Raw genomic sequence first — 19,125 nt, forward strand, 5'->3', positions numbered from 1 at the left:
GGCAATAATCACCAACTCAATAAATGCTACAACTCAAAAACAACAAATAAAAAGTTGCTCAACATGAAGAGATACGCTCCGATGAAAGTGGCACCGGTGGGGGAGCGGAGGAGAGAGTAACACTAAATGAATGTGGTAAAAGGCTTTATAACTCATGAGTGGCCAGCGACAGCCTGGGTATGGAGGGGTCACTCAAAATCCAGATGGATACTATGTAAGAGCCACCTATAATATGTTTGCTATTTGCATTTAACATCACATGGTTTGGACTGTTCGTATACCCTTGAGTTGATTATAGGCTTAATATGTTGTTTTGTTTTTAAGATGAACCTTCACCATCTACTGAGCGCAGCACCCCATTGCCAACTGTCTCAAAACCAAAAACTAAACCAAAACTGCATCAAAGATGACTATAAAACCTAACGCCGTAAATGACAAAATGCTGTGGTGTGTATGTGGGTCAGGGACGTATGACCCCCCTGCAGCTTCTCACTAGGTCCCTTGTGGAGAACAGCCAGGTCCAGTAAGAGCTGTGACTATGATATGGACCATGAATATGGAGCTGTGGTCGACAATGCAGTGTGTGTCGGGATAATTGGGCATGTCAAGCAACTATGAAACTGTGTTGAAAAGTAACCCTTTGCCCTACTCATATTGAAAATTGTTGTGAATGAAAGTCTGAAACATATAATATACTGGCTTGCTTTTGGGGGGGGTCTTAGTTCGGGCCACTGTTAAACACTTTGGGCCCAAATTTGCTTCTGCTAAAGAGCTCTGCAGACCACTACAACCATCTGCAAAGACTATTTTAGTAACTTGGTGTCAATAGTGCATCTGCCATGACCTACACAAACTTTGCACCAATATAGGCGGAGCAGTAAAGGGAGTGTTCAGAGGGTTCATTAAACGCATGAATGAAACTGAAATAAGACTAAACCAAAGTGGCAGTTGATAATGGTTACTGGGGGTTGCGAGCGATAATGGAGGATATAGCTGATGATAAAATACTGTATGAGAAAAGTCGTGACAGGTTCATTAAACCGCTCTACAGTGCTTGGAGACTCTCAGGTTGAATTTGGCACTCACTCTAGGCTTGCTATGTGGTTAGATTATGATATCATACACTTAAGTTAAATTGCCTACAACTGTAACTACGGTCATTTTATTTCATAAACATCTAAATAATTATCGGAGCCTCGATCAGTACAGATGGAGTCGCGCTATCTGACGTGAGACAATGGTGAAATCCTGATTGGATTGATTGGACAATGGATATCTGTCAATATATTCTCATATTCAATTATCTTTTGTGGAAGCACATTGGGGCCCTTTGCGACAAAACGGAATTTGTAATATGATTGATTGATGGTCTGAGTGTGGATGACCATGGCCTTACCCTGACACATGCGACTGCACTCCAGCCAGGAGCCCGAGGGGTCCCACACAAACTGTTCCCTGTGCTCCTCGATGGGGATGTTGAAGGAGTAGCGCACATCAGGGTTGTACAGGTTCCCCACACACAGAACCTGGGGCAATGGGGATGATAAAACAGTTTTACCTTAGGAGAAGGAAGGAATGGAAGGAATGACAGAGAGAGAGAGAGAGGGAGAGAGGAGGAAAAAAGTGATAGGGATAGAAAGAGAGGAAAAAGAGTGAGAGGGAGAGAAAAAGAGAGAGAAAGAGAGAGAGGGATGATGTGTAGAAGGAGAGTGTGAGAGAGAAAACAAAAGAGAAAGAGAGAGAGGTTCCCTCTGTTCTCAAGGAGGAGAGCTGTCAGCTTTACCTGCAGGACAAGCTCCTCTTCAATGCGCTCAGTGCAGTTGATGCGCTCCTCTTTGGTGTCTGAGCCACTGTACTCAATGACAGTTCCCTTGAAGGTGATTTCCCTTTTAAACATGGCCACCACAAAGTTCCCATTCAGGAGGAAGTTAGAATGGCTGTCAGATAAAGCTGAGAGGAAAAGAAGAGAAAATAATGATTTTAAAAAAACATTGTAACGTAAAACCTCATTAATGATAAAATAAGCAATATTCCCTAAATATTTCTGACTCTTGTTGATTTAAGGCTTTGAGAAGTCTTTAGAGCAGGCAGAAGTCTGCAAGTTTTTACATTCCAAGCTGTATGTAAACATTCATCGACTTCAAACCAATTGTTCTGCAATGCCATTGCTACATGGAGATATGTTGAAACATTGGTGGCTTCAAATTACAGTCATTTAGAGTTAGACTGCGTGACTCTCCTTAACTGACATTACAATGCTAACAAAGTAGCTCCACTGACTCCAAATACAAACAAGTAACTAAATACATACACAAACACCAAAGACAAACACACACATACCACAACAACTAACCAACTACCCCCTGTAACATACACCCCAAAAAATGTTCCTTGGAAATATGCAGTAATTACAATGCCAGAGCCCATGTTGAAACAATGTGTGTGATTAAGCCTCTAGGCACAACGTTGTGTACATTCAAGACTGCACATGACCAGCATAGGACCCCTAGCTAGTCCTCTGTAACCCCTTGACTGCCTGTGTGTGAGCTCCTCTGGTAGTTACAGTGTATCACCGACAGCCCCCAGCAGCGAGAGCAGTGGCTAGCAGTGGCTAGCACACTCACACACACACACACACACACACACACACACACACACACACACACACACACGCAGGACAGGACCATTGCTGTGGTCCATCTCACCCAGGCCCTATCCACTTTCATCTGGCCTGGCTACACATGCCTCTAATTAGCACCTATTCTACCCTCATTCATCTTCCTCTCTGTCTGATACTCTGTTTGCTTTCCCAACGAGCCCTTCTCCCATACCAACATGGATCCACACCCCTCCATGCTTCCTCTGTATACAGTCTGACTGGTATAAATGACCAGTGGTTTGGCACTGACCCATGCTTCCTCACCCCCTTCCCTAAAAGCGTGTCCCCAGACCAGAGGTCACTGGCTAAAGCTTGAGCACCAGGATAATTGCATTGACCAGTGATGCCCACAATTTCAGTGTTACTCTGGCTAAAATTGTCAATTTTATATGTGGTTTTACATTTTACGAATTGTTAGAACAAGTTTGTATCACAACAAGGTTTCCCTCGTAGCTGGATAAGCCCACCTCTGGTGATCATAATGTTTAGACATGTTTTGATGAGTCAGTCTATGTCACTTTAGAGCCTTCATGGTTGGATTGTAATGAACTGGATGGGACTGAACTGACATGGTTCAGCTAGCCTAGTTCAGGGGACTGAGGTGACAGAGCCTGACAGTACGAAGCATAGTTGTCACACACACACTCACCGAGGTAGTTGTCATCCTCCGGCTTCCCAGAGTAGCTGACCTGTTTGATATCGATGTTGGTGGCTCCCGCTGGGATCCGCACCACAGTGTTGTAACCTGAGAGAGAGAGAGAGAGAGAGAGAGAGAGAGAGAGAATAAGAAAGAAAGACAGACAGAGAAAGAGAGAGAGAGAGAGAGAGAGAGAGAGACAGAGACAGAGGGCAACGGGAAACAGTGGTGGGTGAGAGGGTTTTGATATGTGCTGGGGGCGCACCTTGAATTAATGGCTGTCACACCTTGAGTTAATGGCTTCACTATGCTCCTAGGATCAGACATAGGAAGGCAGGCTCTAACCTTAGGGATTAAAATTTCACACTTGGAAAAATAAAAAAGTTATGCCCTCAAATAACCTGTAGAAGGCTGATTCACTCACAGAGGCCCACCCGTGAATATATATATGGAATTACTCCCCGGTCGAGCGCTTGCCCTGTAATTTCCTTAGGTTTGTATCCCGTGACAGAGTGAGATGGAGAGAGGGATGAGGAGAGAGGTGAGGAGAGAGAAGACAGAACAGGGGATCATGTTGAGAGGAAAGACCGGAGAGGAAAAAGAAAACAAACAGCTGGGGATAGGGGTGAAAGGGAAGGGGAGAGGAAATATTTGAGAGAGAGAGGAGGGAAGAAGCAGAAGAGAGAATAGGGGGAAGAGGAGGAGTGATCAGAAAAGAGAAAGAGGGAACAGAGTGTAGTGGGGGAGAAAAGAAGGTGAGGGAACAGAGACGAGAGAGGGGTGAGAGGGGTGAAAAGAAGAGTGTGAGTGGAGAGAGAAGGAGAGAGAAGGAGAGAGAGAGAAGCTAGCTGGTCTGACGGCATGGGCCACTCGGGGGCAGCATCAGTAAAGGTTACAGTATGTCTCGCATCAGCCAACCGGACACTCAAACACACGCCATTCAATCCAGGTCCAAACAGATTAATCCATTTTTATATCTATCTCCAAGCACTGAGGGGAACCCTACTGTACAGGTAGAACTATGGCAACATCACCCATATGCCAGACACAGTATCAGTTGTCTATTAGTGTATAGAGCAGGCCTATGGACCACAAACTTAAACAGTTTGACTTTATCTCACTTCTACTTCTGTTTGTCATTTAGAGCTTCCAGTTTTACAAGATCATAAGTCAACTGGGATAAAACTAAAACAATGAGTTAAGCATTAAACAAAGTGGCTTTTGAAGTGCAAACTCTTAAAAAGTGAAAAACAAGAATTGTTAGGGAATGTTCTCCGCAAGACCATTCATTCCCATTCACTGGGGTGCTAAAACGGAGCAGGCAGCATACAGTAAAAGTCTCTTACAGTGCATGCTGTTGGTTTTAAGTAGCATGTTAAATTCCCTCTCTAACCAGTGAGGACAACATAAGCACATAAGTACATGGGGTGGGTGAACTCTGGAAACCGCCGAGGAGGTCCCCCTCAGAGGAACCCACATCGCCTCCACAGGGCCCTGCTTAACCGTTGACCACACACAATCGAACACGACTACAGAGCCACCAAGGAATGTACAGTAAACATAGTCCTCCAGAGAGACAACCAACCAAGTTGCACCCTGGGATTGTTGAGGTTTGCCTCACGTGACAGGCAGACACACACAAATCTGCCTCTGGAGGAGAGAAATACTAGAGAATACCTAGAAGTGAGGATATTTACAAAGCACTTGAGACACTATTCCGAAGCAAGGGCTGTTTCATTTATACAACAAAGCGGAAGCCACAGGTTACTTTCTCTCATTATGATGGTTTCGCTGGTAAAAAGCATTGTTCGGATGAGGAAAAGACTCCTCATCACTGAGCTCACTGACGTAACCATGGCTGTAATCCCTGAATCAGTGTTTCTCTTAGCTGTTTACAACTGTTTATTGGCCAGCCTAGCTCCTCCAAGAGGAGAGAGAAAGGGAGAGAGAGAAAAGAAAAAGAGAGCTGGACCCTAGCTGGACCAGGGATATCCTGCCTGGGACCTATTCCTGGGCTAAATCAACTTCTCAGGGCTAGGTCAAAACCTGGTTTAGCATACATGCTTGGCCCAGGACTCTTCTGCAAAGAGATAAGAAGAGGAATGGACAGATTGAGATCAAAAAGCAAAAAAGCAAAACAAAAGATGAGTAAACATGACCAGAGCCATACCCATGGTAATTTATACTAATGTTATTTTGCTTCTCTGACTTGAGGTGGATTAGATATAATCAACGGTTGGATCGAGAAGAGACATCGTTCTAAGCATGAGTTCAAAGGAGTGACGCTAGGTCAATGTTTAGTTTGAGAACTTCCAGAAATACTGAGCTTTCCCCAGGTTTTGGAGACTTATTCAGGATAGCCTATCCTTTAAGCAAGGACATAGAAATTACTGTCTTTCAGCAAATTAGTGTTCACAGTTTACTGTTTTTACTAGCAAGTGCTCCTATCATTTCCATGTGCTCTGTGTTTATTTTCCAACCGTTCATACCTAATAGATAGACTGTTATATGCATATATGATACAATCGTTCAATTAATTTAAATATACTGAATGCCTCATTTTCAAAACAGGGGAATAGCATTGGGCAACCAGGCTTACCATACTCAGCATCGTTGAAGGTCCCGGCGAGGGTTTTGCAGGAGGAGTTGTCTCCTCCACATACTCCACACTTGTCATTCCTCGCCTTGGAGTTAAGCACATGATCACAGCCAGCTTGCTGGGGAAGCACAGAAACACACTAATTCAAAAGGGGTATTTTGATCAACAGATGTCCTACCTCTACTATCTTTAAAACTACTGACAGGCTCAAATCCAACACCCACAAAACTACTTCTGGCTCTCTTTTTGTGGTAAAAAGATATGTGTATGCGTGGTTATGGTAATGCAAAATGTTAACATCAATAAAAGTTGATTTAAGTTTAATAACACAACATCCAACATGTAATTCTGATACCAATAGACAGATAGTATCTGAGTGCACATATCATAACAGTGTGTGAGTGAAGCGGACTTGTTGATATTAGGGAGCACAGGGTTTTCCAGTACCCGACAGAGGCCTTGAACACAGATGTCATAGGTGTCTGGACCACACGGCGTGCCATCGATGACGCGGTCCTTCAACTGATAGTATGCCATGGTCCCAGCAACCCGACAGAAGAGCTTACACCGATCCTTCATTACAACTACATTGAACAGAGAAGCCCATTAGAACTATACTTTTCTATAGTTGGCCTACATATACATTTTTGCTGATGTCAACAGTTTGCTTTGCTGAAATACAGACATTTGTATCAGGAAAAATCACATTCTGTTTGACAGCATATTGGCATATATACAGTATGCTTGTATAACATGTATTTAAAATCTTCACAACTTCGCCAAAGCCTCCTTTCCTTTGCCAAATGGCAATTTTGTCCAGCTGAGCAAGCCATCGCAATAACAAGTGAAGAGGGAAGCTATCCAGGAACATCATATGGAAGGACTATGTTTCTCTAACTGTTCATTACTCTGTAGGTTTGCCCATATGTCTGTTCATATCACGCAAAGCATCGAGGGAAAAACACTGACAGAGTCTGCCTCTGCTGAGCCAAAAGTGAACATTCAAGTCTGTTTAACAGAACAAATCGGGGAATAAAGTAAGGAGTGACCAGAGCCATGTTTTGTGTCAATCTTCTTTCCTAATGTAAAGAGCGATTAAGCTGCTATTGCATTGGATTCTGGGTACTCACTGCCGCTGTACTTGGGGACCCAGCGAACCGTGGGAGGTAGACCGTTGATGTTGAAGTGCTTGCCATCGAAATGAGAGCACTGCTCCTCGCGGAAGTCTTTCCGTCCTCTGGGACATGGCTCAGTGTTGCATGACCGGAACTTCATTCTTCGACCCACACAAAACTTTCCTCCATTTCTGGGCCTATCAAAATATCACAGATAATACAAGAACTGAATTAAAACACTGACATTTAGTCTTGCCTTTGAATCGAGACTCACTGAAGCTTATTTTAGTCTTGATTTCAACTCTTGTGTAGTATTGTTTTGACTGCTGCTCATGGTTTGTTTTGATCATTAGAATTTACTCAAGGTGTATTATTGCTTTGGCTGTTACTAATGGTTTGTTTTGTCTAGTCAGTGAGACTCTTACTCAGGCTTGTTACAGTCTCTAGATGTGCTCCTGGTGCCCCCTCCACAGGTCCTGGAACACACACTGTAGGGTCCCCAGGGGCCCCACTCTCCATGGACAGGCCTCAGGTCCAGCTCCTTATTCACACACATCCCGTGCCTGCAGTGCTACACGGAAAAAACAAAAACACACACACTTACACACAGGGATCATCTTAAAGACTGTGGTAGATTACTCCTGCTACATGCACAATTCAACAGGCCACAAGGCAAACACAGTGTGTCAACTCAGCTCAACCAGTGCAGTTAGATTTAGCGCACTCACAGCTGGGAGTGTTGTTCTTCCTCCCCATCCTAATCCCCTGTTTAGATGTAAAATTATATCTTAAAAGAAAACTTGGGGGAACGCTAATCCCACTATCATTTACGCCTGAGGAATGTATCCAAGTTCTCCAGCTGTGGGAATAGGGCCTACCCCTGCATGGGGATAAGAAGGGGGATGACAGTGTTACTGACAGGAGCCAGATTCTGCACTCTGTGCACTGCAACACTTCCACGTTGTCAGGCTTTATTACATCATGGATTGGCCAAGGGGGCAGCCAATAAAATCTTCAAATGAACTTGGCTCTCATCTCAATGAGCGAAGCCAGGTCTCTCTGTTAAATTCCTCCTCAGCTTGTGTCACATGCCCCCTTTTCGTGTGGACAGCCAGCTATTTCTCAAAACGAGCTGAGCCTTCGATGACTGGAAAGGGCTTTCATCAGCAGAAGTGGAAACTGAAAGTGGCCTATGGACTACGTCTCAAAGGACAAACTGTTTAATGAAAAACATGGGAGAGACATTCAAAGGGTTTATCACACGTACGGCAACATATGCTTCCCATTCACACTGATTAATAACCTTTTCACATTGGCTCTATGTACATCAAGAGTTGTGTGCTGGCGAAAGTGAAGTACTAATGAAGTGATAATTACATATTACGGTACATATTACTTGTTACATTTAACAAAAGTAATCTTGTTACTGTACATTACAATATTACTTTGCATGGAAAGTAATATACAGTGTGTATATATATATATATATATATATATATATATATATATATATATATATATATATATATATATAATGTTTCCATTCCATTCAGCACAGAGCTCCATTATAGGCCTACCTGTATCAAATGAGTGAAGGTGTAGATTTCTGATTCCTATGTAAATCTGAGACCCTATAAAAACAAATATATTAATTCCAAAATTACATTAACTATTACCCTTGCATTAAGATGGACTCAATTGAACTTATTGAGTGATTTGTTGATGACATTTTTGCATTTTAGGTAATTTTAAGAGTGTCATAGCAAAGGGTCTGAATACTTATGGATATGAGGTATTTCTGTATTTCAATTTTAATAAATTTACTGAAATTTTCACTTTGTCATTCTGGGGTATTGTTTGTGGATTAATGGCAAATTCTTTGAATTTAATCCATTTTAAATTGAGTCTATAATACAACAACATGTGGAAAAAGTGAAGGGGTCTGAATACTTTCCGAAGGCATTGTATTAGGTAGTCTATAAAGGTAAGTGCACAAAATACAGTTGTTGATTGTAACTAAGGTGAGTTTTGCCTCTCTCACTCTCCACTCTTCTCAGCGAGTGGCTTTTTCGTATTCTCACTCATTTTGTTGTGCTCAATGGATAAAGTCAGGCTTTTTTTGTGCTCGGGCTCATAAAATGCCTGTGATATCTGGCTTGAGCTGGGCAAGTCATGAATTTTCAGACTAGATCGAAGCTCTATCCCAGGGACTTTCTCCTCAGCGCCGAAGATTCTATTTGCCTATTTCCCTCGACAGGTAATAATGGTCGAAACAGAGGGCCGGGAGCAAGCCAGAGTTGCAGAATGAATTCTGTTAGCAGGAGGACAAGGCTTTTAATAACTTGCGGTAGGGATATGATTCTAAAAGTAACAGATGCATTACTTAAAAAATTTACTGTAATAATATTACAATATATGAACACAGTAACTTATATTATAGTACTACGTTACTCATAAAAGGTTATTTTTTTCACTTTTGTAACCTGTTACCTCCAACACTGATCAAGACACTGAGTCATTAAGATGCCACATATCTAACATGATGTACCAACCCCTGCCAAGAAGTGGTAACACTGCTTTCATAAGCAAGCATGGCAGCCCATTTTGCACTGTGTAACCGAATCTCTCTCTCTCCATGGCTAAGATAGCGGAGGGTCCTTTTCAGTGAAAGAATGTGGGACAAGACGGCGTCTGTCTCGGTAGCTAGCCCGTCGTCCGGGCACACAGACACAGAGAGCAGTGGCATGGCGATAAGGAAACCCTAGAGTTCTGATAACAGAGTAACAGAGCTCATTACTGGCCTGACATCAGGTGCGCTTTTCTCCTCATTCAGATAGAGGGCCATGTGACCAAACCCCCTGCACACAGGGTGCTCCAAACAGGGCACGCTCAGTAAGAAAGGTATTGTACTCGTATTGGACTTGTTGTCACTCTCATTTATGGGCTGTATTCATAAAGTTCCATGCTATCTTCATTATAAGGGTTGAGTGTTTGGAGTTGGCCTAATGCCCACTCAACTGAACTGTAAAGCCTAGAGTTACTATGAAGCAAATGGTGTGAAGCTTACTGCTTAAAACTGTACATCCACTTCCCCAATCGAACAGAGCTTATTTGACAGTGTGAGAGACTCACATGAATGTTCATAATTACACTATTAAGCCAGGGAGGATATCAATCAAAGATGTTTCTAGGGAAATAGCGAGGTTTCCCTGTGTATGCTGGCGCATTAGCAGCAGAGCCATGACCTGGGGTGAACACCTGCAAAGCTCCCTTCCATACAGCAAAACCCTGACTCTGGCACGGTCGCTGCTCTGTCTGGTGCTGGTGTAATACTACTTTAAAAAGTAATGATGGAGTGGAAGAGCAAAACACAATGACAGGCAGGTGTTAACAGCTCCGGAGTATGAATCAAGTAAGCCACAAACATTTCCATAATTCAGACAAGGTTTGAGTAATGAGCTTTATTAAATAATTCCTCTGAAAAAGGTTCCCCTTCAAACTGAAGATTCCCAGTACAGCCCATTTTGTAACAGCATTAGCAGTGAATTCAGAGCTATATTAGGTTAGTTTTAAGGACATGAAATGGAATTTGCTAAAACAAACCACTCACATACACGAGTAGACAGAAATCGATTCCATACGGTAATACAGGGAACTGGTGCAGGCCTTTTGGTTGAGAAAACACCAAACACGAAAGGTCTTTGCACTCTCAGGAAATGTGAAACATAACGGGAAATGCTATGAGAAACATTTGAAGCACTCCTAGGAGGGATTGAATCCATAAAGAGGCCTCACAATAGGCTAGAGCACAGCAGTACTAAGCAAGACGGCAACTTATTGGCACCTATTCAACTCAACCCAAAGTTGTTTTTGACTACCTCAAAAATGTATTTCCCTCTACTCTCTCAGCCTGCCACTTCCCATCCCCCCCTCTCAAGAGAGGGGATTGTTGGCCAAAACCTAAGTGTTCCCCCTATCCCCCCTCCCCCACCCCCTCCTGTTGGGGGTTTGTATGGAACAGCCCTGGACCACCGTGGTGCTGCCAGGCGGTGAGACCTGAGGAACTGTCAAACACAAGGGACCGGCTGTCAGATAGGACCAAAGCCCCTGTAAGCCTTTAAGGCATTCCACTCCCTGCTGGCACTTCATGTTTACAACCATTTTGTTTAGCTTGAAAAGGTGATGTGGGTGAAAAAAGAAAGATGAAGAAGAGAAAGGAAAAAAAGGAGAAAAAACCCCCACATCTGCCGAGTGTGTGTGTGCATGTGTGGGGGGTGTTTGCTCTGAGCGTGGAAGCATCTGGGGGCCACACTCAATTCCAATTAGCCCCTTTTAGTGGTACACAAATACAGCCTTGGAAAACGCTGATGTGAAAAGGGTTTCGGTAAAGCTAGCACAACCGTTTAGGGCTCTGGTGGATGCTTTCCTAGAAGGATTGTCAAAATGTGTCCTCAATTGAGAATGCAGTGGGACATTTGAAGGCTTTGTGAGAGTAACTTGCCCAGCTGTTGCTAGCATGTGTTTCAAATTAGGAATGTCTCACACACAAACACACACACACACACACACACACACACACACACACACACACACACACACACACACACACACACACCACACACACACACACACACACACACACACACACACACACACACACTGCTAAACAATGTTTAGAGAGGTAAACCCACTTGTGAAGCTGAGGAGAATATAGTTAGCAGCAAACGATAACCCATTGAGAGAAGCCTCAGCAGCAGCATCTGCTCTGTGGAGAGTTCAGCTGGCTGGTTTAGAGGTTGCGCCCTGTAATTGCGAGGAAGCTGCTCCAGAGCACATAATTTCTCCCGAAGCCATACATCACAGCAGGAATGAGAGGGCAGGGGGATTGATTTAAAAACCTTCCAGTCTTTCATTTTAACACAGCCATTTCCAAAAGGCATCACCTTTCATGTTCAGGTTCTCACAGCTCCAGGTTGGAGTTCACTGTGGCCACAGCAGGCTCGGATTTTTGTTTCTGTCCCTGACGGCCCAACATCACCACACTCCCTTCTCCTCAGACACAAAACACCTCCCGGGTAACATTAAATATCAGAAGTAATTTAACCATGTAACATTGTAGCGACCACCACAGAGATCATTTCATAAAAACAGTGTAAGCTACTGTGGTACAGATGTCTAATAACTCTGTCATATGCTTGAGTGATGTTGAATATTTCAATATTCTACTTCAACAGACAGGTAGAGGAGTACGGTGATAAAGGGGAAAGGATATTCACACAGAGGAAGCATAGTTTTTTTTATTTTACAGTGCATGGGAGGGCTAGTGATGAGAGCAGAGGTTGATGTGGCTTATGATTCTCATTTCATGGTTAGTGTTCTGAATTTGATTTATTAAATCATTTTCAGTGGAGTAAATACAAGTTTCCTCTTTCTCGTGTTCAAGGGGAAGGAGAGGGATGATGCAACCCTGAGTTGAGCCTCCACCCCCTCCCTCCCTCTTCTATCTACACTGCAGTGGAAGGTATTCATTAGTCTGAATGAGTGGTTTGGCTGATAAGCTGTTCTATTCACCTGTACTTCACAGACACTTTGCCTTTTACCTTCGGTCTTCCTCTCTCATTTCACGTGAACGGAGTTAGACCACCTCTCCCTCCTTCCTCCTCTCTCTTTCTCTCTCTCTAATCGTTTTACCATTGTTTACATTGTATTGTCAAACACACTTTGGGTAGTGATGTTCAGGTATTCAATTATGTTTATGTTATTACACAAAACCCAACTGTGAGCTATGATTAGATGCAATGTGCTGGCTCTGCATGCATAATAATTCAGCAACAACAGTGAGTTCAATTCACTTTTGTTTTGGAGGAACCTACTCCATTGAATATCACCTTGTACAATTAGCCACAGTCATGTTCAAAATCAAAGCAACCTCCTGCTCATTAATCAAAACTTGATACACCATTAGAATCCAATCCAGAAAAGTCAGCTCACTACTGTACATCATTCTACAAAAAAAAAGAAAAAGAAAGAAGAAACACAAAACCAAACAAAAATTCACTTGTTAGCCCAAATCCCTGGGTCTGTGATGATAGGGTAATCAAAGTGGCAACATCCAGGAAACATCCCCAGATTAGCCGAGAGTGACATTGATACGAGTCACAGAGCTTGAGCTCAAGCTCACAGCATCGTACAACAAGTCTGTCAGCCAGCCAGGACCCTGAGCCAAGACTGCATGCCCCCGCCAACAAAATTCTATTCTCTCTGCTGGCTCTGCTTTTCAAACCTCACTATCTTTCTCTAATTGGCTGAAACGAAGCAGGTTGCGGCTCAGAGGAATGTTCTGGAATTATAAAAGCCAAATATATTGCGTGTGACGATGCAGCAATCGTGCGTGCTTCATTCGTGCCTCTGCAGATCGTGAATTGAGGCAAGCTAAAACTGACCATGTGCACACACTGACCTCGGTTGCTAGATGGTGCTAGTAAGTCGCGCTTGGGCCGGTTTTCGAGAACGAATGTAATGATCGAGTTTGTATCCAACAAACTGGAAGTTCAAATGTGAATATTCAGTTCATATTTCAGCAGCCTGGGACATAACAGAGATAATATTTTATTTCCTATTTTGTCCGTTTTTCTATAGTATTCTTGTTTATCGTGATTTGCGCTCATGCCGTTCTGTCTGTCTGGGCTGCCATTTGTCTGGGAAGATGCCAAAATTGGATTAGTTGTGCAATGCATACTATTATTATTATAATTGTTTAATATAATAACAACAATAACAATAATAATAATAATAATACACCAAATGAAGGCTATATACATGTAGGCTAGCACTTTTCTAAGACCCAAAGACGCATGTGAAGTGAATGGTCAATTAAATGCTCATATGACATTGCAATAATACTGTACATGTGTTGAAGCATGATTTGTGAAATGAATTTCTTTGAAACATACTGTAATAACACACTTTTGATTTTACACTTTATCTGAAACTGTTCTGACATTGTTTCTGGCAACACAGGGCTACAGTATACATTTGATTGTTATGGCTATAATAACAAACCTTTGATTAGGGTTTTTCACACATTTCCCACCCCAGATTTCATTCATTTAGGTACTGTAACTGCAAGATAGCCTAATACAGAAGAATACAGAATATGCATCAGTTTTGCATACGCATCAATCCATTATTTGGGCAAGTCAAGAAATGGGGAGTTGTCATACTGTAGGTACCCATTTATAATATGGGGGAGTTGTCATAGGTAGCAATTTATACTCCTTTATACACCTAATCAGCCAGAGGAGGATGGGTCCCCCTTGGAGTCTGGTTCCTCTCAAGGTTTCTTCCTACCAGGGAGTTTTTCCTTGCTTTTGTGCCCTATGTTGATCTCCACTTTTTGGGGAGATCTATGGTTCAATGTTAGTTTATATATTTATATAGTTTGTAGTGTAAGTCTCTCTATCTTAGCTCACTCCTTAATATCTCCACTACCAATAGAAACCTGCACTCTGGTAGATATCACACTGGTTAGCCTAAAGCCTCCACTTCCTTGGCCGTCACTCATTCCAGATTTCTGCCGCCAATGACTACTTAAATAAAGGTGAAATTAACAACTATAACCACTAAATAGACTTTTCGCATGGGTCTTTCCAGTTTACACCGTAGCTGCATAGCCTAAAAAATCATTTGAAATGCAGAAATGAACTTTTATTATTGTATTATGTTTGTGATGTCAAATGGAATTGGAAGTGAAAAAAACACTACAGCAATACCACAACAGTTTTTTTTTAGACGAGCATGAGAAATGTACTGCAAAAAGTTCAGATAAAAAAACTAGACATGGAGACTTGTATTCGGTTGCATTTAATCTTTGCTCTGAGCGTTTTTCATCCTGGTCATACTAAGCGATTACCCTATCGAAGGTGATTAGGCAAGCCTATTGAAATTGAAATGAAACAAGAGGTGTGTGCACGCACTGCTCGACACGTGAAAATCTAGCAACTAAACAAATGTCTACGACCCCAACTTTTATTTTAATATTGTGAATGAGTGATGAATATGTTGAGGGTGGGTCAGTCCAAGTTATGGGTCATTCGCGAACGAGCCAGATCTTTGAACCAGCTCTTTTTAGTGAAATGTGTGGTTTTTTTGTATGGTGTCTTTGGTTGAAAAATGAACACAAGATTGTATGTAATTATTAAAATCTCCATAGCCTAATTTCATGTCACCTGCATCCAGAAGGCCCGCTACTTTCAATGCACGTGTGTAATAGTGTCTTGCTTTCAGCCGAGTCCAATTAAAACAAATGTATAACCTAATCTAATTTTACAGTTTTTATTATAAACATATTGCTAAATAATGTTATTTTCATATTAAGAAGAAGGTTATTAGATTCAATAAACACATAAAAGCGACAGAAGACCAATCAATAGTCAAAATGACGCTAAACGGGCTGATTTTAACGAGGAGCCGAATGAACGGCTCTTAGGTGAACAGAGCCGGCTCACTGAAAATACTCGGAATGCCGATCACTATGGCACACACATGTCTTACAGACAGCCGGGGTGAGGGTGATCTTTCATTTACCATTTTACTAAATAAAATCAATAGAAAAATGTGTTTGTTTCTATTGAATCATTCTTATCCCAAGTGTGTTCAGGCTCTGCGGAGCTTCTCAGAGCCTTCTGGCTAATTGAGTAGCGTTGCAGCACCGCGTAGGAGTGTCTGTGGGAATTTCCACACAATCTATTTGGCTCCATCTGTACTTTACTGACGTGAATCATTCAGGAAAACTCTTCGGTTTAATAACTCAAAATGAGAAAAATGTCAGTTTTTACAATTCACACAATTTGTTTGTGTGATTGGTTGTGTGTGTGGTCAGATGGAAAATGTCACAACTCTGAATGTCTTTTGACATTCTCCATCGCACCACACACACACAACCAATCACAAAAAAACCTTCAAGACAGCCACACACTGATTCAAACCTAAACACAAGCAATGGGTGCGAGAAAGACGCTCAATAACTGGTGGGCAACAACAACGGCGCATTTGGTCCATTCAAGTTCAGCCTCCATTCTTCTCGCCACCCACCAAGCTACTTTGAGACTACGTGGTGAGAAGCTGCAAGGGGCTCTTCAAAGAGAGAGAGAGAGAGAGAGAGCCTGTGTGTGGATGGAGGGCCAACGAAGGCCGGCGTTGGGGCTGACAGGCTCCTGATTGACCATGCTGGCTGGCCCCTGAGCTGCATAGGCAGAGCCCTTTTGAAGAAGGGGAGAGGAGAAGGGGGGGGGGATAGGGCAGTCGTGGTATTTATAGCCAACAAGTGATGGGATGCCCTCGTTAGTGTACGGCCCACTGGGCCAGATGACAGACACGCCGCAGAGGGTCATGTGACCAAATTATTCACTCCAGCACCCCTGCAAAAGGGCCACTGCTGTGCACGGAGAGAGCGTAGTGAGGGAGAGGGAGAGAGACGGAGAGGGGGGGAGAGAGAGAGAGAGTTTGGGGAGAAGCAACAGAGTGCCAGTGAGAGAGAGAGACAGTAAATGAGTGAGAGAGAGAGAGGGGGGGAGGGGGAGAGAGAGAGAGAGAGAGAGGGGAAAACAAGTGCAAGAGAGCATATGAACTCAACACAGTGCCCTAGTTCCTCACTGTTGTACACTACACAACACTGTTCTACTACTTCAGACACGATTCTCACTTTTGCAAGCTGCCCTCTTTTACAATACTAATACGCACTCCAAAATGTATTACACATAACTACAGTGACAGTACTGTCTCATTTAATCAAATAAATTCCACCTGGAAGAACATCAAAGCTTGACAGCCATTCAGAAATTCTTCAGGGCCTTTTGGAACAAACACATCGAGGCAAATATTTACAAGAGATGATGTTTCCTTTTAATGGTTTGAAATGACACAGCAGGCCAGGCCTAATGATAGGTTTTGAGAGGGCACTTAAAGAGGCAGCTCTGATTACTAAGACAATACCTGCCTGCTGCATTTCCCCCAAACAGGCCTGCTCTAATCCCCCAGACCCTAACACTTTACCCCCTAGGGCCCTGCAGACAACTCCAGGGGCCGACCTCAGATCTCAAAACCTCATGACTTTTGCCTGAAAGAGAGAGGGGGAGAGAGACAGATAGATAGAGAGAGTGTGTGTGTGTGCGTGTGTGTGTGTGTGTGTGCGTGTGTGTGTGTGTGTGTGTGTGTGTGTGTGAGAGAGAGAGAGAGAGAGAGAGGGGGGGGGGGAGACATGTACAGAGGGACAGAGAGAGGGGGAAGAGAGAAGTGGAAAAGAGAGGAACTGGTAAGACCGATAAGTAGAAAAGAAAAAGAGAAAGAGGGATAGCCTTGAAATCATCTGGGCCTTCAGACACCACTGAGTATGATAAGGACACACACACACACACACACACACACACACACACACACACACACACACACACGCACACACACTCCTCCTGTGTCCCCACATAAAAGGGCTGTGTGGAGGCAGGTGAGCGCTGGTACAGGGTGCCCCTCTCTTTCAACTCCCCCCACTTCAAAGAACCCCCTTCTGGAGATGACACCAGGCCCTCAGCACCACAAACAAAGGTGGTGCCACCGTGAAGAGGAGACGGGGCAGAAACAAAACTTTGTATTCTTTTTAGCATTTAAGTGCATGATGCAAAGATATTGTACTTGAGTATGTCTTAAATATTGAAATGTTTTTAGTGGGGGGGGGGCATTTGACTCAAACACTTATACTGCAGTCATAAGATATAGTAAGAAGTAGAGTATAAGATAATATAGGATACTTGTATAAGTACAGTATGATATAGGATAGTCACTCATGGCAGAGCAGCAGGCATGCATGACCAAACTAATAGAATGTCCTCTCAAGAATCTTTCCTGGCTACAATGAAACACTACCACACTGTTAATAAGCCACAGAGAGAGGTATGAGAGGTGCTATCCCACAACAGGTACATCATACGACAGTTGTTGTGGTTGGATTAAGATGTTAGCCATCCCCAGTTAACTTCTCTTCATTGAAGTGTAGTAATTCAAGCCCTAACAGGATGGACCAGTTGAAAAAAGTATTGTGGGATACCGGGCTTACATCGGCACACACCATGTTTTTGAAGTTCTGGAGAGACTTCTGAGGGGGAAAGGGTTAAGTAGTGAAGTAAAGACCCCGAGTCACAAACACACACACATACACACAAACGCGAACACACACACACACACACACACACACACACACACACACACACACACACACACACACACAAACACAAATGTGAACACACACAAACGTGAACACACACACAGACACACCAAAACTAGCTCACCTCTCTCCTGCTGCTGCTGCTCCTCCTCCTCCTCCTCCTCCTCCTCCTTCTCCTTTTCTGAATCATTGATGTGAGGTCTTTTGTGTGAGCACTGGCCTCAGTCTTGGGCTCTGTTACTGCCTGACCACTGACCCACTCACCCGCCTTTTAAAGAGGTTTTAGGGTCACGGGTTCAGAACAAGGTGACTCAACTGTGAACGGCGGGCGGCATCCCCTTTCAAAGGCACCGCGCCTTCACCTCTCTCGTCTTTTTTCCTCTCTCTCCAAGCCCTGTCTCACCCCTCTTTCCCCCAGTCTCTCTCTCAGCTTCCTCAGTGCCCCAACACTACACACCAACCACCGTCACAGAGCTAATTAGCATAGCATCCCAAGGCGGAGAGAACATGGGGGGCTAATGGGGGTTGGGGCCTCAGAGCAAGGCTAAAGGCTAACGCTTCAGGTTACTCACTGAGGGGTGTCACCTGACCACATTTACATTGGAAGCTGGGGCTAACTATGGCCAGATAATGCATGTTAAGTCAATGGGCTGAGTGTGCTGTAACTTTAGAGGGTTCAGACTGCTATATCACTAGTCACATTGCTGTTTGGTCTACACATTGAAGGCTATCAAAGTTGTGAGAAAAGAGGACAAACTGTCCTTATACAAACTGTCCACATCATCTATTCTAGAGCAGAGGAATATCCATGTCATAAGGAGTTCATAATTCAGTTTGAAACTTGAATGATAAAGGAAGTGCAAAATACCAACCTCGGTACAGTAAATGCTACCATCTAGC

At 43.3% G+C, this 19,125-nt stretch overlaps 2 protein-coding genes across 2 annotated transcripts in view; one reads left to right on the forward strand and one right to left on the reverse strand.

The window, feature by feature from the left end:
• irak4 (interleukin-1 receptor-associated kinase 4) overlaps positions 1–19,125 on the forward strand; it is a 124,174-nt gene that overhangs the window by 40,107 nt on the left and 64,942 nt on the right. The window lies entirely within an intron of this gene.
• LOC310802712 (A disintegrin and metalloproteinase with thrombospondin motifs 20) overlaps positions 1–19,125 on the reverse strand; it is a gene marked incomplete at its 5' end in the record, with an annotated part of 77,371 nt that overhangs the window by 32,900 nt on the left and 25,346 nt on the right. Inside the window, 7 exons of the mRNA XM_083667242.1 lie at positions 1,397–1,526; positions 1,784–1,950; positions 3,309–3,404; positions 5,896–6,013; positions 6,343–6,479; positions 7,026–7,207; positions 7,436–7,581. Of these exons, the coding sequence (XP_083523368.1) occupies positions 1,397–1,526; positions 1,784–1,950; positions 3,309–3,404; positions 5,896–6,013; positions 6,343–6,479; positions 7,026–7,207; positions 7,436–7,581 (976 nt within the window). The remainder of the gene's footprint in view (positions 1–1,396; positions 1,527–1,783; positions 1,951–3,308; positions 3,405–5,895; positions 6,014–6,342; positions 6,480–7,025; positions 7,208–7,435; positions 7,582–19,125) is intronic.

Source organism: Argentina silus (genome assembly GCF_951799395.1).
Source record: "Argentina silus genome assembly, chromosome: 3".
Lineage (NCBI taxonomy): Eukaryota > Metazoa > Chordata > Actinopteri > Argentiniformes > Argentinidae > Argentina > Argentina silus.